The sequence below is a fragment of the Falco peregrinus genome, chromosome 1 (genome assembly GCF_023634155.1).
Source record: "Falco peregrinus isolate bFalPer1 chromosome 1, bFalPer1.pri, whole genome shotgun sequence".
Lineage (NCBI taxonomy): Eukaryota > Metazoa > Chordata > Aves > Falconiformes > Falconidae > Falco > Falco peregrinus.
In genome coordinates, this window is record NC_073721.1 from 39,101,451 (window position 1) to 39,125,319 (window position 23,869).

General features: G+C 42.6%; 2 protein-coding genes across 8 annotated transcripts in view; one reads left to right on the forward strand and one right to left on the reverse strand.

The window, feature by feature from the left end:
- The window catches only part of SEC24C (SEC24 homolog C, COPII coat complex component), a 37,385-nt gene extending 16,791 nt beyond the window's left edge, over positions 1–20,594 (reverse strand). The window contains exons 1-9 of one of the 7 annotated variants that reach the window (XM_055803164.1): positions 20,492–20,594; positions 19,477–19,622; positions 12,477–12,679; positions 9,471–9,557; positions 6,816–6,957; positions 5,642–5,820; positions 4,048–4,497; positions 2,642–2,772; positions 1,309–1,377 (exon numbers count right to left, since the gene is read on the reverse strand). In XM_055803164.1, coding sequence (XP_055659139.1) covers positions 1,309–1,377; positions 2,642–2,772; positions 4,048–4,497; positions 5,642–5,820; positions 6,816–6,957; positions 9,471–9,557; positions 12,477–12,651 — 1,233 coding nt within the window. In that variant the 5' untranslated portion in view covers positions 12,652–12,679; positions 19,477–19,622; positions 20,492–20,594. Of the gene's footprint in view, positions 1–1,308; positions 1,378–2,641; positions 2,773–4,047; positions 4,498–5,641; positions 5,821–6,815; positions 6,958–9,470; positions 9,558–12,476; positions 12,680–19,476; positions 19,960–20,491 lie in introns of those variants that run through there. The other 6 variants (XM_055803167.1, XM_013301243.3, XM_013301247.3 and 3 more) reach the window with 6 other exon arrangements.
- Positions 20,595–20,694: 100 nt separating this feature from the next.
- SYNPO2L (synaptopodin 2 like) overlaps positions 20,695–23,869 on the forward strand; it is a 41,748-nt gene continuing 38,573 nt past the window's right edge. The window contains exon 1 of the mRNA XM_005229739.3: positions 20,695–22,886. Within this exon, the coding sequence (XP_005229796.1) occupies positions 22,782–22,886 (105 nt within the window). The 5' untranslated portion in view covers positions 20,695–22,781. The remainder of the gene's footprint in view (positions 22,887–23,869) is intronic.

Here is a 23,869-nt window from a genome sequence, read left to right on the forward strand (position 1 = left end):
TCTAACCACTAACTGACATAAGGACAGAAGCTTGCAGGGTCAAGTGGAAGTCTTCATTACTCCGTGGTGCTCAAGAGTTTGTGGTTTGAATTGTGGGGATGCGGGAGGTGAAGTTTCAATAGACTTGTCAATGAATCAAACTTAAAACTTCAAAGCCAGTAAAAGTCTTAAATTTCTTAGTATTTCAATTTCTTCATTAATGCAAATATGCTAAGATGATGCAAATGCATGCAACAGTCTCACTTGACTAAAATATCCACTGACCTTTGCACAGGAACAGAAAATTATAGTTATACATAGTTGTAACTGTATTTCCATACTGGTGCCTGAATGAAAGCACTAAAGCTAGCAGTCATTCTTCTGATCTTATTTTGCCACCAAACACACATGCCTCTGCTTAGAATAAATTGTGAAATGCAGAAGTTTGCATGGCAAAACTTCCACTCTCTCACTATATTCCAAGTTGCCAGCAGAAAGCCTCCCATAACATCAGACAGCGACTACTCTAGGATAAATTTAGCCCCATTTCAAAAGTCTACACACTGGCTGACATCGGTGATCTTGCTGCTGGTATCCGTTACATGACCAACTTCAACTAAACAAGGAGGAAGTGATACAAGGGTAAAAAAGTGGAATGTGATTTTTTATTTCCAATCCAAAAGGTAGCTGCTTTTTTCTTTCTTTAGGTAAGATTCTCTAAACAAACATAAAATTTTCAAATCCAAAATGTAACGGTTATGTATGAGCACAGATAATGACAGAATGTTTACAGCTCCCCATGCCTCATATTCATCTACTAGAATATTTATATTAGGAATTAACATCAAAACAAAACAGTTCATCTGCAATTTTAGAACTTCAAAGCATTAGCCCAGTACTAGTATATCAACAAGAACAGTAATCAAATACTGCTCAAAACTGGTAGAAAACATGACTAAAGGCTCATGCTGTGCGTATGTGAACTAGAGACACACATATGGACAATTACACTGATGGCTTACACTGAAAATGCCAGTTGGAATCTGATGAAGGAGATATTCTAAAGATCAGACAAAGCGAAGGGGAGACATTCTTCATGATCTGTTTCTGAAACGGTGCTTTTCTATTGCCTCACCATCACAGAAGAGAAGATTTTAACAACCTCTTGTGGTGCAATGTTACTCATTTTGATAAGGCAAGCAGAAGACAGCAAGGAAAGGATGAAGGATTAACGATGGAGGGTTAGTGAGGTGAAGTTCAGGTTTCAGGCATGCACAGATGGTCACCAACACACAGACTACAACTGACATAGATATATACAGCACTTACGGGACTAGGAATTGCATCTGGGTCTATTCTGTGCCTGGGTTTCTGCTGGGGTGGCAGCTCATTAAGTTGCTTTTTTAAAAAAATAAAGAGTGCCACAAAAAAAAAAAAAAAGAGAGAAGAGAATAATAAAACAAAAAGTAACAGCGTTACTTCTCTCTACTCAAACCTGCAGCACTGGAATTAGATACATTCAGACACTACTTCATGCAACAAGAAACATGAGCTTCTGCAGCGTACCTTGCTCCCAAAACCAGCCTTTCCAGGATATGGGGCCTGGGCTCTGAACACATTGCTAAACAGAGGAGTGGCTCACGTGCTCATTTTGGTTAGAAATTGGGGATTTATGCTTTAAGAACATGCTAAAATTAAGGCACTGAACACAAGCCATTTGAGATCTCATTTAGTGGAAGAGAAGAAAAGCAGACAAGCAATTAGACTTCTTATATTCCAAAAAAAAGAAATATGGTCATAAACTTTACATAAACCTGGAGTCTTAACAGATAATCTTTTCTGAATAGCCGTAACTTCTGAACAGCACCAGTCCAGATCTAAGATGTAACTCAAGAGTAAATTATTTATATATTTCTGAAGTCAACTGTAAGCACTGCCCTGCAAAGTTTTCCTGTTATCAAATGACTGTGGCCTTCTGAGACAGTAACAGAACCGCATCAGCAGCAGTGGAAGGAACAGCGCAGTAGAGCAGTAGCAATCATACTGCCAGGCTTAGTATTACTCAACATTGCTAACCATTACACATCACTGCGTATCCTTTCTCAGAACCTCGGCTCAAAGATAATCCCAATTTGAGAAGTTGTCCATATTTGACTGAAGTAGTGTCATGGCTTAATGACCAAAAAACCCCACTAACCAGCTTCTTGACGGAATATAGGAAAAGGGAAAGGAAAAGCACTACGATCAACTCCTATTCACCATATGTTAAACACAAATCATACAGTTCATAGACTGTCACCTCAAAACCTGAAATCGGTTCACCTTGGAAAGTCATTAAGTAAGAATTCAGAAATGCAGAAACAAGCTTAATCAAAGCCCTCAAGGATTCTCAAAACGTAACATAGTACAGAAAAAGACTCAAGGAATTAGAGCACTGATTTGCATATGTGGTGCATTTCTTTAGTCACCAAGAAAAATATTGCTTCTGGGCTTACTCATAACAAAAGACTGAAGCCAGATATACAAGAGAAAAGTCAAACAGGAAAACAGACTGATGTTCTTTGGAACAAGAAACCTATTTTCAGCTTTGGTCATTGTCAGTTCTGTTTTATGTCAAGACACTATGGAAGAGTTCACACTGGTAAGAACAGAGCAAGCTTACAGGGCTAGGAATGGAATCTGGATCCAAGCGTTTTGGCGGAGGTGGTGGTCCGGGCGGACTTCCATAATTTGGTGTTCCTGGATAGGCTCCTCCATAGTTTGGCTGGGGACCTCTCACCTGCCCAAAGGAACCTTACAAGAAAGGGACAGCAAAATCAAACCATGGCTAACACTAGCTACCTCCTTGTTAGGCACTGCCCACTTTTCCTGTCATTGCCAAAACCCAAGAAAAATAAAGTCAGTTGCTTCTCAGCTAATTAGGATGAAACATTTATCACAGTGGTTCAGCTTAGACCTGTGTGTCTCTATCAATGATCCAATAAACTGATACAGTCCTCCTTAAAACCAGACTTAAGTAAACACAGGTGTTTGCACTAACATAACTGGTTTTAGAAGAGTATGATTACAACATGCATTAAGATCATGCACTATGAACATTTAAGTTAAATTGCAGAACTGCCTAATAGAAAGTGCACACAGAACAGCCAAATAAATTAGTGGATGACCCATAATTCCTCAAACTCAAGATGTGCAAAGAGTTCTCTAGGGCAGTTTTGGCTTGTCTGAAATTATAGTAATAGGTTAATGTGTGATTTTCTCTTGTTTTTAACTACCTGATGTTATTTCACATTACTTTAGACAATTGAGTCAGTTATGGAATACCAACATAACTTACTCCATTAGTGTTTTTATGGTGCACAGCAATCTGGACAGATATTTTTAAGTCATTTATCTGGCCAGTTGTACAAAGCTGCATGGGGGATGGGATTCTCAATCCCCACACTTGCACATGATTACTTTATTCTAGCTATCTGTAAATGTTATTGACTAAATATCAGCTAAAATTGTTATCAATTCATAAAGTTTAATTGATATTACTTCTAAGCACACACACAAAATGTGAAAGGTTCTACAAGGAGAAAAATACATAGTTTTGTCAAAGGAGAAAAAGTAGCAACTGCTTTCAAATGTTTAACAACTCTTCTCAAACACATTGTATATGGCCACAAATTGAAAAAAAAAAAAAGATAACAAGGCTTTTCAGGATTTCAAATCCGTACTTTTGAACAGATGAGGCTGCAGACATCAAATTAAAGTTCATAATGAAATTTTTATCACAAATTTTTGTAGTATTAAGGCACTAATTACTAACAACTTTTTGGCCAAGCAAGGTAGGATTCCTTTAGTTACATTAATCTGATTAAAACCTGTACAACAAATATCTTAGAACGACACATCGTATTGTTTATCTTTGATTTGCGCTTCAGACACAAGCACAGGGAAACAAGAGGGAAGCTCTGCAGTGCAGCCACGAGCCCCACCAGTAGCAAATCTGAAATCCGGTTCTCAATATGCAGCACACAGAGAAGACGCGTAACTTACAATTCCTACACTAGGAATACTCACCATTCTGCTGCATTTGGTATCCTGGCTGAGGAGGATGAGTGGGAGGAGGTGGTCCATGGAGACCACTCATGGGAGGCCCAGGGTGTGGCCCTGACATAGTTGATGGAGGTGGCGGTGAGGACACATGATTAGGCTGGGGCATCGGTGGTCCAGCAACTGTCTGCCCAGGCAGTGGTGGGCCTGGCATGGTAGGTGGCCTTGGGGCACCTGTAGTGGGAGGGTAAGAGGAAGGTCCAACCCCTGTAGAAGAGGGAGGTGGGGCAAAGCCAGGGACTTGAGTAGGCGGGCGCTGAGTTGATACTGGTTGACCAGGAAACGGAGGCTGTGCCAAAGGAAGACCCTGAGACACACTGGTAGGAGGAGGTCCTTGGCTCGCAGTGTAAGGTGTGTAGAGACCAGATCCTGTTGCACTAAAGCTTCCTGAGACTGGGGGAACCGATGTTGAGGGACCTGATAAGAAAACGACAGAACATAATTTTTGTCTATCCTCGAGACAAACAAGATGCAGGCAAAACCTATTTGACTAGATCATCTAAATAGGTCTACCACTCATGTTCAGATGGACTTGCCAGTACTAGTAGAGACAAACCTTAAGTGAACACCCTCCTAAACTGATCAGAGTGCTGAAACTCCTCCAAGGGATCTGAAACTTGATAGTTCTTTCATTGTCCTCTGTCTCAAAGTCTGAGCTTCTTACTTTACAAAATCAGAATACAGGATTCAGGGCCAGAAAAAAGGGGCAAAGCCAGGAGTATGCAAAACAAGAACCACCACAAATCTGCCTACAGATTTCTTGAGCTGAAATAAGTTTGTACCTTAAAGCCCACACTAACTTGGAGCCTGTAGTTCAAGAATAGTTCTGAGCTTTGGAACTAGTATCTTATGTATTTACCACTGTCCTATTTCTAAGGATTATTTTAGACAAACACATTGCCAAAAGGCTGAAGAAATCTGCATCCCTTACTCCTGATTTTCTTATGAAGACTGTGTTAGAGTACGAGATGCTTGTCAAAGTACTTTACCAAAACAATTTGAAAAAAAAAATAATCAGTGTAGGCAGACCAGCTTACACATACTAAAGACAGATCTCTAGTCTAAAAGAGTCCTGTAATCTACAGCAGTGGGACCACAGATCTAATACAATAGAACAAAATATCTAAATTCAGATTATACTGTTTAAGTAAGTTTCTTCTCAACTTCCAGCAAAACTCCGCAGAGAATCATACAGAGTAGTTTCAGCCCTTTGTGATTTACTGAGCCCTTTCTCCTTATTTTTGACTGGGCTGCTGCATAATGGTGGTGAAGCAGGTAGACTCTCTTAACAGCTTACTTGGGGACAGACTGTTACTGTGTTTCACCTAGTTGAGGAGAAATACTGTTACTCTCTTTTGTTACTCATGCCTTGCAGTACTTCCTGCATTGTCTCCTACAACAGCCTCAGTTCTGTTTTCCCCAAGGATGACCTTATTAGTCAAGGAAAGTACCATTTGCTATGGCAGATGTCAACACTCAGAGTTCCCATCACCGAATGGTAATGAATTATTGACGAGCAAATCTTTTATGAAATTACTAGCATAAATGAAAAGCACCTCACCATAGCCCAGTCCAGCTGGGGGAGGAGCAGAGGCTGCAGGACTGCCAATTGTCATCCCTGCCATGTGATTGCTGAGCTGCTGTACACTGGCTGGGGGGGGACCATATTGCTGGAGCGTAGATGTCTGGCTGACAGGCGTGGGTGCTGAGCCTGGCAGAAACGGCTGAGAAGCAGGTGTCCTGAGAAGGAAGATGAGAAATTTCACTGGATTCCCCATTATACAAGCAGTTACAATTCTCTGTGCTTTTAAAATTGTTCTATCACATAAACACTAGCTAGGTCCCAATTATTTACATGAAGCATTGTGGCTCAATTTCAGAAAAATAATTACATAACCTGCGTGGATTTGAATCCCTTTCATCAAAAAAACCAAAACTATTAGTTTTTAAAATAGAAACTCAACATTTGTAACATTTTTTTGTTAATTCAACTTGAGTTATCGCAACAAACAGAGATACTACAACAGAACCTTCGGGGCGAGCAACAGCAAGGCCTGCGCAGCTTTGTAAAAATGCTGTGGTGCTCAAAGGATTTGGACTCTCCAGCTGACAAGTGCTGAGCTTAATCAGAAGGCGGCAAAACCCAGCCACCTTCTCCCATAACCAGTAACGGGAATGAAGCAGAAAGGACTGTTGCCACTTCCACCACAGAGGTAAAAGCAGTATCTTTGAGGAGAAGATGCCTAAGAGCTTTTAATGAAGATAATTCAGGGATCCATAATGAACAGAAAAGGACCCAGTCCCAACACTAAGGAATTACTCAGTAATGACAGACAGCAACATGCTCCAGACAGAGATATTGCCAAGAAATCAAATACTATGGCTGTGTGGATGCAATTGGTTTAAAACAAGACAGATTATGGGTATCAGAAAATTCCTTATGAGGAACGACTACCACAACAAAGTCTTCGGAGAACTGAAGACTGACTTCAGATCAGTCGCTGGCATCTGCTTACATCCTTCCAGAAGTTTTTAATTTCCAGATACTCTTAATTGTCTAACAAATACCCCTATGGCAAAATGTCGTCCCAAAATAATAAGGAAGCAATAAAGAAAGTCAATGTCCACCACAGGAAGAACAAAGTATTTAGTTTGCTTAAGATCCTAAAAGGTCTAGACCTAGCACAGGTCTGCCAAGGGAAGCCTTTGTTATTAATTGCTCTTCTTCTGTGTACCTCTGCATTGGGGCTGCTGAGGCTGGAATCCCATTCTGCACATCTCCATGTCCAAACGGACTGTATGCCACGTGGCCAGAAGTAAGAGATGCTCCAGAGGCTGGAGGGGGAGCTCCAGATGTTGGAGGGGCTCTTAATGAACCTACAGATGTAAAAGAAAAAAATATCACAAGTTACTCACAGAAACAAGGACCCAAAGCAACTACCACAAAAAATTCAAGAAATAAAAATGTGCAGAAACAGTTAAGCAGTGGCCAAATTGATGTATCAATACTCCACAAGCAACAAATAATTTATACTACTATATCAGAACTAGCAAAACTGAAAGCACAAATATTTTTAGCCCCTGCCACTAGTCACCGTCTCCACACAGACCAAGCAGAAAATCCATACTGTGGAAGGTTTTCAAAAGACGATTTCATCTTTCCATGGAAAAAAAAAAAAGTTATCTTGTCAATAAGGTATTAAATTCTTTCCCCTCCAAATCCAATTATTTTTATCCAGACCAAGGAGAATACTCACATGGAACCTAGTTGTTCATTACAGGCCAATTTTCCCTGCTTGGAAGGTAAGCAGGTTCTGTGAGTAGACTCAGTTTTCAAAAATTATATCCAACTGACTGCTTTTATATGTAACATAATGGGGGCACCACAGACTGTTCATCCCAACTTCTCAAGGTTGGAGGGCAAAACGAATACTTTCTCATCTTTCAGACTGAGCTGGTTCAGTCACAGCCTCAACATACTTGCCTCAGAAACAAGTCTTCACACTCTCCACAGAATACAATACCAGCAGACCAACCGCAGCATCTACTTCCAGAAGAGACTATAAAATTCCATTTTATTAATATTATGTTAAAAATGCTGATAATTAGAACCACTTCATGACCATGCCTGCTAACCACGAGGAGACATATTTCACATATGGGGGGTATCGTTAAATACAGAGGACTAAATAAACTGCCCCATGAGACCAGGGCAGCACAATCACGCTGTTACATCTCTGATGGTGACTGGCTCGACAATTTTACAAGGGACTCTGAAACCTTCTTGGGTGGAACTATTATGAAACAGGAAATAAGAAAAACCATTTCTCAATTCTACAGTATCACTTATACACCAAAGCATGAGGTTTCAACTCATACATATATTTTCATTTTATCTGCTACAAGTAATTCTTAATAAGCTTGTGGATGTAAATTCAAGTAAGGCATTAATAGACCTTGTATGAATAACCAGCAATCTTGGGGCTTTTTTTCTTTATTACTAAACCTCCTCCTGTTCTTCATTTTGAGACAGGATTTAATCATTTCCAGAACGCTGTATTATTTTTATATACCTCCTCTCATTAAACCTTCTCTTTTCTAAACTACTGTTATAGCACCTTTGTCCTAATGTTCCTCTGGCTAAGCCCGATCTCTAACTATTTGTATGTTGTGTGGTATTTCTATTTCTGTATGTCTTTTTTGACACCTTTTCAGTTAATTTGATATCCTTTCATCTATTTTGGAATCTCTTCTCTCTGATAGTACACATAAACTAGCTCTGTTACCTTTTGTCTTTGAAAGCATATTTAATCCAGTTCCAGGAGGGATTCTACACTGTTTTTTGTTGCATTTGGGGCGGTTTTGGGGGTTTTTTACATTAAATTAACTTTTCCTCCCCCAACTTCAACAAGCATACAATTTGTCAAATACATGCTTACTTCAGAAAAATCTTCTGAAGTCTTCTTTTTCTAGTTCTTGTCACAAATATACTTCTGTAACCATTACCACAGACTGCCCAAATACCCTCTAAATTCACTGGAACAGGTATGAATATCTAGTGGTTTATGAGCTTAAGATTCATTACTCTTGAGGAATTTTGAAGCTCCCCTTCAACACCTATGAGATATTGTTCTTACTCATCACAGACAGCAAAATGGGAAATGCCCCAAGACTACATGCTCTTGGCCAGTTCTGACACCCTACTCATCTGAACAAATTGACGCTGCTGGAAATAGCTCTTCCAAAATGCCACTAGTTGGAAAGAACAGAAACAAAGATTTCTTGCAGTGTTTCTAATTCTTACATCTTGACCCCAAGCTTTGCAAGTTTTTCTTTCTTCAAGTCACAGATTTTGGGATTGTCATTATTTCTAACATATATTTGGTTTCCATGCTATAGCCAAAGAAGCTAAAAACTTTTTTCCCCTTGAAGGAAAGCACAAGTTACAAAAATCTCATGAGTTCCGATAACAACCTCCTGGTGCTTGGGGAGATTTTTCCTTTCTTCATTGCAACGCTATCGTTTCAAACCTCACGTTTTATTTCGCTCTCAGGTGGAAGACTGCATTCTTTTAAACTAAGGATTCTCCCTGGCAGAACCTGAACAGGCCAATTCAGGTGTTGAAACAGTCTTCTGAAAATAGTCACAAGTCACAAGTCAATTCATTATCTATGAAACTGCAGGCATAAGGGGTTTCTGCTAGGATTATTTCTTCATATCATATTTATGTTTCTGGAGTGCTGCCTACAAATAGACTGGGAAGTGTCCACCCACCTCTGCCTGAATAATCAGGTAGCCACACCTTTGAGATAAATACCCATATTAAATGTGAACTTGGCACAGAAGCAGCAGCACAACACAAACATTCCCACAGAAAGGACCCCATTTACCTATGAAATTAGGTGCAAGAGTAGAAGTGTCAGAGTTGAGAGATACAGGAGAGCCCTTTGCAGGGAACCCCAAGGAAGGAAAGTAACCTGGAAAGACAGAATATACCAGTAAATCGAGCCTGAGAGAAAGCACCAAGAGACAGTTTCCAATGCTGAGAGCAGTCTGCAGTGCAGAAAATACACACATAAAATCCATGCCACATTTACCACATTATTCCTTGAGCTATACTCCCTCTCACTGTGCTGCCATGCATAACATTACTAACATAGTTCATATATTAACATTAATACAAGTGTTAGTATTTTCATAAACTGAGTCTACATAAAAAAATCCAGTGGCAGCCTAATTGTCACTGGTATTCAGATAATTGTGTTTACACTTGCAACTGCGTGACCTCACCATAAGGTAACCAACAGGTCCCGGTTCTTCTGACATTCTCACAGCAAGAAGCAGCTATTTTCGGCTAGCAGCACAGTACACCACTTCTGGTCCCAAGCAAGACTAGCATCGCTGGCACAGCATTCCCATGTTCCCATTAGTAAGAGCTACGGTTTGTCACAAATCAGATGCGAAAGACTCCCTGACAGGATGACACTTGTTCTTAACACTTCTCCACACTCAGTCCTCCAAGCAATTTTATTGTTATTTTTAAAATAAAGCTTTAAGACAACTACTTTGAGATCACAGAGTAACATTGGCAGTTTTCCTTTTACCACTCAGTGTTCAACTAAACTCCAGTCACTCTAGTGCCTCTGAAATTAATTCTCTCTACATTATGCACCTACACCAGGTCTTGCTACAAAGACCTGCAATAAACATAACGTGTTAGCAACGAAGGTAGTAAGGATAACTTTCACTGTCTTCACTATCACCTGCCTGCTCTCTTTGATAATGCATTGTTTGCCTGCCTCTTCCACCTGGATGTCATATTTAGCATCCCCTCACAGGTCAACTTCTAGCTGTTGTGTCGTGCTCCAAATTTAACATTCCTTCCTTCTGAAGACAGGAATCTTGGATTTACATCAATAGGTCCAAAATGCACAACTTGACAACTGAGATTTCTTCTGAGACCACCCTTCCTAGACATAGCAGACTGTATTTAGGAAAAGATGGAAGAGAAATCTCTAAAAACCATGGGCAGCCTTTGCCGATTAATAAACTCCATGAGGAGGTACTAAAGACTGGTGCAATACATTCCTGTTGTCCAAATGAGACCACCTTGTTGCCCTCAGTGTCACACTACCTTTCAACCATTGATGGCACAAACAAAATCTGCATTTTTAATCTGCACAAGTTTATATGCATGTTTATCAAGCTTTACAGTTATATTCCTTACTGAGCCATGACGAACCACATTTCTGTTCTAAAATTTGAAATGCCAAGCCAGAAAAAAAATCAGAAGTAAAAAAGTTAATTCCCTTAAAAAGAATGCTTTTCAGGCTTGTAAAGTCTGAAAGTTCTTGAAGTACGTGATGGCAGATGCTTACTGGTTTCTTTTCACGAACATCCTAAACATTCTTCACGCTGCTAACAGCCAAAACCTGTTTTCTATGAATAGCTGCACTGATGAAGCTTTTCCAACAAATCTGTAGTAAACTTCGTCCTTCTTGAATCTCCTTCTCTCACTCACTGAAGCAAGTCCATTTTTTTCCCATTCTTTCCATGGGACAGGAAACACTGGTTAGTCAATGGCTACACTGAGCAGCCAAACAGAGCACTCAACAGCTGAGCTCCGCCTCTGACTTCCCAGGGAGCAGGGTTTCTTTCCTCAGCCCAGTGCTGATTTTCATTACTTTTACAGGAATTTAAACCCTCTCTAAAATTAGTTCAAAACTCACAGATTAAAAGTGATGTTTGAAGAGATTTATTGAGAGGAGTGTAGGAAGAGGATTAAGGAAAGAAAAGGAAGATGGAGCAACTGAATAACCCATTCTTTAGCGCACCACACTAATTCTTCTTCTATGCCACTACTCTGCTAACTCCAGCTCCCAAACCTCACTCTCCCACTTGTTAGTTTCAAGGCAACTACACAGGCACTTTCATTGCTCTATCCTTCTCACCGAGTTTGGTTTAAAATTCAAGAAATTGCAAAAAAATTCAAGACGTACTTGGAGGGGAGACCATAACTACATTGCTCATTTCCTTCGAATACCGATCTGAAATCTAAGCAAACATTTCAGAGTGAAAGTTTGTGTTGTGCTTATCTCAGCTGAACTGAGATCGTTTTGAAAGGCAGAAATACTTCTACTTAAAAGCAACAGGTATTTTCTCCTCTACACTTCAGATGTTAAAGTCACTATTAATCTCCCAAAGCAATTCGGGTACGCAGAAAGAAAAACTCCTGAAATTCTTCAATAATTTTAAGTATGCTTTTCTTTTGAAAACAGAAGAGAGTTGACCTGCTATAGTTTGTTGGTTTGTTTTTTTTTTAAACAAACAAAACCAACAAGTGATATGATCCTGCAGAACCAGGGAACTTTTGGAACACATCAGCCTGCCACATGTCCACAAACTTTCTATTGATTTTAAAGCCATTAGAGAAAACAGCTCCAAATACACTTTCTGCCTACCTAGAGTTGTATGTCTTAATCTTTCAGGATGGAGTGCAGATCTTTCTACGTAATAATGTAAGGCAGTCTCAATCATAAATCTGTGAAGAGTCCCTACTGGCTGCCCCTCAACGTAACCTCATCAGAAGACTGTTCTAGTCAGGTGCTTCAGTACCACAGGGGCAGGGACATACAGACAAAAAGCAGGCTGTGCTCTTCAACATGTTAATTTTATAAGCTACTAAAAGAAGAGTAAGCCCTACTAAAATGGACAAGTGACAGAGCAATAACCCCACAATGTACAGAACATGTTTTTTAACATCACATAAACCACATACAGCAGAAAAGATAATTGCTACTACAAAATAAAGACTAATAATAAGAAGTACACAGAAAAAATTCCATGCACGCAACAATTCACAGGTTATTGACCATTAAGTTCTGACTGAGAAGTACCTTGTGGAGGGCCTGGCTGTTGATATCCTGGCATCGGCCCATTATAAACTCCATATTGCGACTGAGGAACCCCTGGCAGTGGCTGTCCTCCGTAGGCAGGCTGCTGGTATCCGTGATATCCAGGCTGAGGTTGCCCATAAGGAGGCCCTGTGTGAGCTTGCTGGTTTACACTCATTGTATTCACATCCCCAAACTAATCTTACCTGCAAAAAGGGGGGGAGAAAATAGCTTTTAGCAGACATAAAACCGAACTGGCTAACTCCGCTACTGTTTTCACAGAAATGCAAGCTCCTGAGATACTAGGGAAGGTAAAACATTAATGGTAATTTACTCTTGCACAGCAGTTTTTTCAAGTAAGAAAAATGCTTTACAAGAGCTAGTTAGAACCAAGTATTTTCTGTTTAGAAACCATGTATTCTAATCAACTTATTTACTGCTTCATCCTGGCTAGACTTGCCATCATACTCTTAGAAAAAAAATGCCAGAATTTGCCATTCCACAGTAGATGCTCATCAAGCTTCCTCAGACACCTTATGAACTACTTCCACCTCACAGAATGTCAGACCAACATAAAACAGGTTTCATGACACAGATTAGAGATTCCTTAACATAACACTTCAGTAACACTGAACAAATTCAGTTTTCAACTCTATTTTAATCTACTTGATCATGTTTCCTTGCTACAAGCAACACACATCATCATCCACAAAGGTTGCTTCTTGAAAGTATTTGACAGAATCCAGAGCAGGACCAATATAAGGGGGTTTGGATTTATTTTTTCTTCAAACAATAGATGATTTAAATCCTTTGTTATGTACATAAATTTCAGAAAACAAAGATCTTCCAAAAGCAGCATGTTTACCTCAGTAAAATGTTCAAAATGGAAAGGCATCAAGGCAAAAATGTCACTAAAGGAGTTACACAAAAGTGTAAGACCTGAACCAGAGCATCAGAGACAGGAGAACTGTTTCTTAGCAAGGTTATGCAAGAAGTCTTGCTTAACAGACAGATTCCCAATTCCTCTAACTAACTGTATAAAGATATTGCCTAATTTTATAAAGAGAAAAACAAAAATGGCATTGGGAGGCCCCAAACCAAGCAGGCAATTCTTACAATACCATGGTACCAAACAGACAGATAAGCCACAGAGCCCCTGAGTTGTGGAAAGCCGAAGAGATTAATTCATGGGCAGGAGATGCCCTCTTGGTCTGTTTCTCGGCAGTTTGCATCCCCTGTACTCCTTTGGACACTCCATATGTCACTGTTACCCTCTCCAGCTAAGACTATCCACACTAAAGCTGTCAAGAAATGCGTATTTACAGCAATTTAATTTTTTACTAAAAACTCCATTTTATATAAACACACAAAGTTAAGGTAAAGCAAATTACTAATGTTGCGCTCATATTTTGCTCCCAACCTTATGATGAGCTTGCGTGTTAAGATACATAGTAGATCTTAACACAGAGGAGATGCACAGCTCTAACAGCCACCAGCCAGTGGAGGCAAATCCCAGCAAGGAATTTGCAAGCTTAACTCAAGCGGATAACACACACACGAGCTGTTTTGCTTATACATTGACTACAGTATGCCAACCAATGCTAAGGTTGCTTCTTCACATTACCAGAAATATGATGTCAAAGAATTATTTCAACAATTGACACCACAGCTGTACAGGAAATATATGAAAATAACTACAGCTCTGCAAGAACCATCCACATAGAAAGAAATTCTTTCAGATCCATATATATAAAATAAAGGGAAAATACATATATCACAACAGACCGATCTAATTATTTACAGAAGCTTGCATAATACATATGTATTACATTTAAACTCCCATAGCTAGTAAACATGACAAATGTCAATACTAAGAATGCTAACGCTTAGTCTGAAATTGGATATTAAATTTTATATGAAGGGAAATAAATGAAGTTTTATATCTTTATTCATCAAGCCGTATAAGGGTAATGATAGGGCTTTTGTTTAGAAAAGGAACTTATCTTTGATATTTAATGGTAATTTGCACTTGAAAGTAACATATGTCATTTGCAACAGCTTACAACAGCGTGCCAGAATTTTTGATCAGCCTGCAGTGTTTTTATACATGATCACACACAATAAACATGACAGCAAGCAAGTAATTTCTAAAGATTATCATTTACCACACCACCTTTGATATAGTTCTGCAGAACAGTCTAACCTGAGCAGCCATGAGGCCAGAAAAGCTGGACTTTGGGACCTGGTCCCTTCCCAAGTTCTCCTGAAGGTTAACCTCTTCCTCCCCAGGTAGGCAACCAGTGTCCCCAGACTGCAATCACTGACCAAGCCCCAAACACCTCCTGCTCAGCACAAACAGTAAAGTAGGAGCACTGCTCCTGCAAAGGCAGGGGTAAAGGGAAGGGAGAACGCAGCGCGAAAGCTACTCTACCCACACATCTTGGAACATCCAAGCAGGGCTTTCTGCCAAGGAAGGAGGGCTGCTTTCTCTTCTTCCTGCCCCTGAGTATTGCCTATTGGATTGTGCACCAGAAACTTGGCTTCTAGTTGCTGCTCCTACAAACAGGTCCTCCAGGAAGAGCTGCAGGCAAAGCAGCAGCATCCTGCAGGACCTCCTGAGCTATAATCATTAAGACACTCTTCACAAGTTACACCTACAGAAATCCCTGAACAGATCTAACATTTGAACAAGGAATTACTACAGGATCTTTCATGCTTTTTCTGTTTTTTAAAAAAAGCACAATGGGGCAAGAACTCAAGCATGTCCCTCGTAAACCACTTCTGACTTACTGTTGTGAGTGTATACTCAGTAAGCAATCTTACCTGATGATCTTTTACTATGGGCTTTTTAGCCTGCCCTCCCCTCTCTCATGTGTGTATTCCTGCTTGACTGGGTAGTATCTGATGGCTTGTTGCTCTCTCCACAATAACACTGAAACCAAGATGTAAGCTCACTTAATGCAAGTCTTACAGAAGAAAAGAGTTCTGAGATATTTTCCTTCACTTTTATGGGAAAAGTAGCTCCACCAAGGAGATGGTTCTAACTCAGTGCCCCAGCTAAAAGGCAGATACATGTCAGACCTTCAGCTGGCCCATGTGGCAGCCAGCACAGGCTCATCTCCACCGCTGCACAAGCTCATGTTGCTCTATACTCCCACAGGGTCAAGGAGGGAGAAGACTCAAGAACAAGCATGGTGTTGAAGCTGAGGACAAGGCTGCTTCATTATTTTGGTTGCTCGACTTGCTCTAAACATAAGGCTAGTGGCAGGCTTGCTCATCACTGATGTGGAATACCATAAAGGGCAGGGCCAAGAGTATCCACCTCTGAGAAGGCTTAAGACAGTTGTCACTGAATGAGTCCGTTTTCCTTCCCCTCCAGTATAAGTCAATTGTATCAAACAGCATTCATGTTGTCTCCACCCAAAAAATATACATATAAATTAGAACTTGGGTCACTTGAAGACATATGGGGGAAAGGGAGAATTTTATGCTGTGTTATGACATGGCGGGGGGGAATCACAGAAAGAAAGAAATACATAAACCAGATAGGGATAAATGGAGGAAACAGGCTGTTACAGTATAAAAATCCTGAGGATATTCCTTTGCATGTCGTAACACATTACCAAAACTAAGCCAAACATAATATTAAAACACGCTGTTGAACATCACATTCCTACTCAGCACAAAGCTCAAGCACACAGGACTCATGCTATTGGGAAAATACTATGACAACAAGTGGTCATTACCATAAATAACAAATAATTTTCCTGCAAAGCAGGAAGCACTCTATGCTGTTTTCTATTTCTCTGCATAAAGGCAGTTGAAGTTTTGGTCAAAATAGGTACGCAGCTAAAATTCATACTGTAATGTTGTTATACAAGACAACCACTGCAGATCAGCAATGAACTGATGGGAGGAAAAAATACACAGTAATACTGGGGGGGAGGTGTGGTGTCCAGCAGCAGGGGGGCATGGAATCTTTTAGCTTTTACAATAGTTTCCAGATTCCTTCATATCCAAACAAAGCAGACAAAAAAAGGCCATAAAACCTGCACTGTTTAAAAAAAAAAACAAAAACCACCAACAAACCAAAAACCAGTGATTCATATGAGCTTGTTTCAATCAGCAAATCTCCCAAATCACTGAAAACTACATATTCATCATTTTTTATGGTATGCATTCACTGTTAATTCCCTTTTGAAACAAAAAAGCTTCACCTCATCAGTTCTTGATCGCTTTCTAAAGAATACAGCAGAATTACTTTCCTTCGGAACGATGCTAGTGCCTTTTTTACTGGTCCCAGAGAAATAAGTCTTGTTTGTTTCAATTTCTAGGGAGACTGACCCTAAAAAAAACAAAACAAAAAAACCCAACCCCAAACCACCAAGACAACAGTATAGCCTCCTACAGTATGCTGAAACTGAAGGAAATTGTCTGCTTCATTTCTGAACACAGAAATCAGAATTGTTTCCAACAGATGGGAAAGCATCCTCAGAGACCAAGTCAGAGTACTGCCTACAGTGCTTTTAATGCTTCCGTTCTACAACTTTCTGGAGAAGTAGCAAAGTTGTGCTACTCTTATAAGCAACTAGACTCTGGAGCCAAGAACACTCTTCTGGAAGGCAGATGTCTCTGCTTTTGTTTCATTGACAGCTTGACTAGGTCCTCTACAAGCCTCTGCTAAGTCCTTTCATGGAACACTTGTTTCTTTTCAGATAGAAGAAACTCCTGTTTTGATTTTCTACAGAAAATTCTGGAAGTCTGAGACAGGCAACTGATCTGGAAGCACTAAGGCCATTATAACCAATGTCTCCCATACATTTGTCCACATCAATCCAAATGGCACTACTGGAACTGAGCCTCCAATTTCACTGAATTTTTGTGGTGCTCTGTCCTTCCATCTGGGCAGATACTCAAATTGTCACACCACAGGTAATATTTTCTTCATCTGTGCATTTTGAGTCATGGCCAGAAACATCTGTTTTAACAGTTCATGAGAAGTATAAGACACACAGTTTTCAAAATGAAACTTTACAATCTACTATTACTGAAAGTCCAGAAGCCACCATATTTTCACTGAAAACACCTTCAGGGGAAGAGAGGACATATTAGCTGCTAGAACTTCTTTACACAACAGTACTGGAACAGATTTTTACAGTCCAGTCTTTCCCAGACTGATTGAAAGGGTCTTTCAGGCTTCAGGACATAAAAATCACGGTTCACATCTAAGGTGTGATCACTTCTGTGTTCCTCTAAAGAAAGGCCGCATTAAACACCGTTTTGTTAGACTGATTCATCATCTTGGGCAAGTCCAATACAACACACAAGTTAGAAGAGTGAAAGTGGTTAAAAACTGGCTACAAAAAAACAGCTTAGTCTTGACCTAATCTTAAACCTACCATAGTTTCCAACCCCTGTCACCATCACCGGATTCTTACTTCAGTAACATTTTACACTCTTTGCTGACATAAGTCTCCTGTTTGGACTGATTTACATCTCTCTCTCTCTCCCCCTATAATAAAACTCTAAGGAAATACTTGAAAAATGCTCAGTTTTTGAACTGGACAGCAACGCTGTGGAGACAAAAGTCGTTGAAAAAAATGACACAGACAAAACCACAGTGAAAGATTTCTCTCTTCCTGAGCTACCTCCACATATATGTTACAACATGTGAAGTCATCTGACTCATTTCTGTGAGCTTCGCACAAGTGTAATTGATTAGGAAAAGTTACAAGAGTAGTTTAAAGAGGGCAGAAGGCAGAATAGGTAAATAGGGATATACAGAATAAGACTAAAACCTATGTTATAATGTTAAACCAGTTTTCTTCACATACATTGTAACACTGGCCATCTTTTGCTCAAAATTTCTGTACTCTGACTTCCTCTACACAAATATGCATTATGCAATTCCTATCACTCGTAAGAAACAAAGAACTTCAGATTCAGCTTTCCCTAACACACACCGCCCAGTGTATACTGTCTTTTAGTGTTTTCTATGGTAACACAGAATCTTGCTGAACATAAATGAACAAGCTCTATCTTCCCAGTTCATTGCTAATAATGCTTTTCAAACCTAAAGAACAAGAAACATCCACCTTCTCTTTTCTGCTGAGACCTTGTGGTTGATCACTTTTAATCACTCCTTGTACCTTGCCCTTCCTTAGCCAACCATCAATTCTTTCTTGGATTTTTGACCCTCCTGATAATAAGTATTACAGGAAGAAAATATAGTCCTATAGTAGCAGGAGAAAACATTCAAAGAGGTTCAAGCATCAAACAACTCATTAAAGAAATAACCCTTTAGATGTCTGTTCATTGCTATAACTCAGCTTTTGGCCATGAAATTAGAACCTGGAACAAATATCACAGCACACTGAGAAGAAATATTCTTTATATTGGTGTCCACTCCACAGCCTGTCTATAGCAATAAAGAATCCTGAGCGATGCAGCTTCAAGTGAAAACGGGGAGTTCCAGAAGCAAGAAACTTTTATGCACTAAACTGGACAGAAATGCTTATGCTTTCACAGACAGTGCATATACGTGATTGAAGATAAGTCTCCTCTAAAGAGAGAGGCTCTAGACCACATATATTTCTAACAGAACACCTACTTTAGTAGAAGGGGAGGGGAAAGAAAAAAAAAGGTTAATGCCAAGTTCCCTAAACCTACTCAGGACAACTTCATCTTAATAAGCGAGACTTTATCAGCAATGAGACACCCCCCATTCTAGTGGTGTGATTTTATGCTGCCAGTAAAGAACATAAACATTGCATATGTGTCAGATAGCAACTTCTCTCCTTCAACATCCTTCCCCCAACATTTGGCAAAGTTGCCTAAGGAACCCTGTTACAGAAAAGGATCTAGAAATATTTTTATCGAACTATCACATTAATGTCTAAAAACCAACACTGAGTACCAAACTGAAAAAAAATCTGTATTTTAACATGACAGTACAAATATTAAGTCTGGTGGATAACTTCCGATGTGGACATAAGCAATTCACCTATGTTTCTGCAACCAGTTCCGTCAGCCAGGAAATTTAAACAGAACTTCAGGGACGGTGTGACAGTCACCAAGGAGGCTCAGTCTGGATGGTGCTGCAAAGTCTCTCCAATAAGGATTTCAGAGCTTAGACACCATACGCATACACTGAAAAATACACACATATAGCCCAAGAATAAAAAGAAATGAAACCAACCTGACTCTACTGAAAAACACTGAAGTACATCCCAAGAACAAAAAGAAATGAAACTAAATTTCATTCTAGTACAAAAGAGCATTGCTCCAAAAGACAGAAAGCAAGCCCCAACACCATAAAACAAACACGTTTAAAGCCCATCGACATGGAACCTTACATAAGCGCTTTTTCAAGACTACACTTGTATTTCGGTCATGCCCCCTCCATCCCTTTCCTCCCTCCTCCCGCAAAGCCCCAGACAGCCGCCAAGTCGTACTGCCAAACGCAGCCGGGCTCCGCCACCGGGCACGGGACCCCCCCTCCACACGCCTGGAACGAACGGCAGCTCCAGCGGCACGGAACCGGGGGCAGGACCGCGGATTACCCGAGATTAGGGACGCTGCAGAGGGGACACCTGCCTCACCGCGCACTCGGCCCGGCACAAAACACCGCGCCGGGGGCGAGCGCCGGTCCGGCTGGTCGCCCCCGGGACCCGCCGCACCAGGGCGGGACGCCGACGGCTGCCCCCCGCGCAGCCCGTGCCCCAGAGAAGGCCCCGCAGGCCGACACCCGCTAAACCGAGCCACGGAGCTCCCGCCGGGACGCGTTACAGGGAAAAGCCCAGGCCCTGCGGAGGCCGGGCGCGGCGGGCCGGACGTGCCACCGGGCCGGACACCGCCAGGCCGCAACTCCCCGGCGGGGAGGGGAGCGGCAGCGCCTCAGGCCCAGGCCCCGACCGAGGCGCCAGGCCCGATGCCAGCCGCTCGGCCGCCCCGGGGGCACCCGTACGGCCGGTGTCCCCCGCCGCCGACCCCGAGAGCCGCCCCGCGGCCTCACTCACCGCCGCTGCTGCCGGGCCCGCTTCCGGTTCCCGGCCACGGCACTCCCCCGCCCGCCGCCTGCCACGTCCGCACTCCCCGCCAACCCCCGGCCGCCGCCGCGCCCCTCCCGGCAGCGCCCGGATGCTGCGCAGGCGCCCTCGGCCAGGCAGCGCGCGCACCGCCTCCGCCCGCCGTGCTGACGTCACGCCGGCGGCGGATAGCGGCCGAGCCGTCGTGGGCCCGTGCGGTGGGAGTGCTCTCGTTCTGGGCCCTCGCTGGGCCCGGCCGCGGCGGTGCCGGCAGGTCCGGCCGCCTCTTCCGCAGCCGATGGCCAGGCCAGGCCGCGCTTGCCCCGCCGTGCCCTGCCCCGCCCCTTGGCCTCGGGCAGCCCCGCGGGGACCGCCCCGGCCGTGGCGAGGGGCACAGCCGTGGGGACTGTTTCCTCAGCCTCTCGCACGGGCCGAGAACCGGTGTTCGGCCGCAGGAACGGCCGAGCTAGGGCGGACGGCACGGCTGGGCCTCGGTGTTGCGGGCCCTGCGTCTAGCCAGCGGCCTGGGGAGGGCCTTGCCGAGGGGTTCCGGGCCCCTCCTGCACCCAGTGGCCGTGGCGGTGCAAGGGCTGTTCGCTGCCCGGTAACGTTGTCTACCGGCCCCGCGGCGGTGCAAGGGCGGCGATGGAGCCGCTGGTGGCGCAGCAAAACCGCGTCCCTCGCCTGTTAGGGTTTGAGCGTGCAGCAGCGAGCTGTGAAGCGTTTGTTAGTCACTGAGACCTACACACGTGCAGAAGAAGGAAAAGTATGTCCCCTGGATCTGAACAGAAAAATATGTTTTAAGACCTGTAGCAAAGGGGGAACATGAATTTTATTCCTCCTGTAACTCTGGGGGATCAAGGTGCCTCGGGATAGCCAGGAGGTCTTGTCTGTCGGGGTCCTAAAAGAAAAGTAGTGAAGGAGTCGGCATTGGTGAGACCCCGCTGCAGTGCTGCATACAGCTCTGGAGCCCCAGCACAGGAGAGACAGGAAGCCGTTGGAACGGGTCCAGAGGGCAATGGACATGGTCAGGGACAGACACCTCTGCTGCACAGACGGGCTGGGAGAGCTGGGGTTGTTCAGCCTGGAGAAGAGAAGGCCCTGGAAGACCTTACTGTGCCTTTCAGTATTTAGAGGGGGCTTGTAAGAAAGATTGGGACAGGCTTTTTAGTAGACCTTGTAGTGATTGGACAAGGGGTAATAATTTTAAACAACAAAAGGGTAGCTTTAGACCAGATACAAGGAAGAAATTTTTGACAGTGAGGGTGGTGAAACACTGGCACAGGCTGCCCGGAGAGGTGGTGGATGTCCCATCCCTGGAAATGCTCCAGGCCAGGTGGGACGGGACTCTGAGCAGCCTGATCTAGTTGAAGATGTCCCTGCTCATGGCAGGGGGGTTGGACTAGATCACCTTTAAAGGTTAAAGGTCTGTCTGTGACCCAGCTGCGATGCTGTTCTTTTGGCCATTTGGGACTATGCGGTGCCCTGCAGAGAACTGTTTGAATCCCATCTGTGTAGCTAATCCTGGCTATTCTGGTTCCAGTGTCTAATATTAGGAGTGGCTGTTGGGGATGTCAGGGAGCAGCAAGCTGCAGAGGGAGCACGTTAAATCTATAGTCTGCCCGTGGTTTTTGGGACAGACACATAGTGCTACTGTGTAGTAACACTAGCTGCACGGAGAAAACACAAGTGGATAGCACATCACTTGCAAGCTGTTTTTGTTCAGTTTCTCAGGGTCAGGTGCACCTGATCTTACACAAGTTTGTGCCTGTGTCATATCCTTGCCTGAAGCTCATGCTAATGAATCCCGAGTGCTGGGTCACTCCAGGGTTTGCATTTGGAATGGGAAGTGGAAATAAAATTTTCACTGAAATGCTTCCAGCTTTAAGAGTGTCAGACAAAGCTCTGGAGAGACAGGAGGTGTGCTATTTTCAGCCACGCTCCGGTGAGAGATCCATCATGTATGTGGGGGGGCACAGAGGGTGAGATTGACATGACACGTGTATAGGACAACTCTGGCCCCTTACCAAGAGCAGAATCAAATGTCTAATCATAGGCAGAGCAGCAGCTGAGAGTCCAGCAGAGCAGTGAAGGCTGGGCTTGACAGTCTCAACTCTCCTGTGTGTGAGTGAACTCAAAGGAGAAAGTGAGCAGAGGGCCTTTTGGGGGACTGGAGAGTTGTGGTGGGAACTGTGAAGATGGGAGTAGAAGATACTGTCTGTTAAGAACTGGAGTCTGTTTTGAAGTTGGGAAGACAAAAAACATCCAAAGCACAGTAATCATGGGAGCTGAAGAAGAAATGCTCATCACTCTGTCTGGAGGTGCCCCCTGGGGTTTCCGGCTGCAAGGGGGTTCAGAGCAGAAAAGACCCCTTCAAGTGTCAAAGGTAGGACCTCGAGATGTGAACTGAGGGCAGAGTTGTTCTGTTGAACTCTGATATCCCTACTGAGTCTGGCATCTTCACTACTGTTAAGGAATGCAGGAACTCCTTACTGTGGCAGCAGATCTTAAAAGAAAAACTTGGGTGGAATGGTCAGGTAGGGTGAGGGGTGGGATATGGGTCCTGAAATGGATGCTGCTGAGGTAGAGACCAGCGTCAGGTGAAGACCTGCTTCAGTGCAGGTCTGTACAGCTCAGACACTTTATAATCTGTACAGCTTTTCCCATTTGTCAGCAGAGAGATAACTATAGTGACAGAGCAGGAAAAAGGGCTCAAATTTGGAAGCTTTGGTACTTGTGTGAGACGTCCAGCTAAAGAAAGAAAAAAAATTAAATGGAAGCAACAAAAGCCATATTTGTAATTCAGTTCAACTATCCCTAATGCTTTGTTACTATATTCCAGATTTCAAAATAGATGCACATTTCTTAGGTCTCTTCTGTTGGTGAAACTTTCTCAGTAATGTCTGAAGTGAATATTTTTGATGCTCTAAGCAGCAAATATTGGTCCATTTCAAGAGTTAAAGAAAAGCAGTTGTTTGGATGGGAGATGAAATAATAAAAAAGGAATAAATAGGAACCTTGAGTTGTACTACTTTTAATAAGCAGCTGTTACTGTTCTAAGACTACCAAGTAGTTTCAAAATTAGGAAAAAAGTCCTCTGTTTATTAAGCTCATAACAGCTGCAATAGCCTTGACACAATGATATCTTGGGATGTCTGACTGGAAGGCACCCAGCAGCAGGAATGAAAAAATGCTATGCCCAGCTCCTTCTGTTTCCGTAAGTAGACTGTGTCTCTGATAGAGAGTTTGAAAATGAAATGTTCTGTGTCATTTGGCTCACCCCAGGTCAAGGAGTGTTTGCTTGTAATTTCTGCCAAATGGTTTGGAATCCCATAGCTTGGCCCTGAAGTGGATGTTTCTTACATAGAG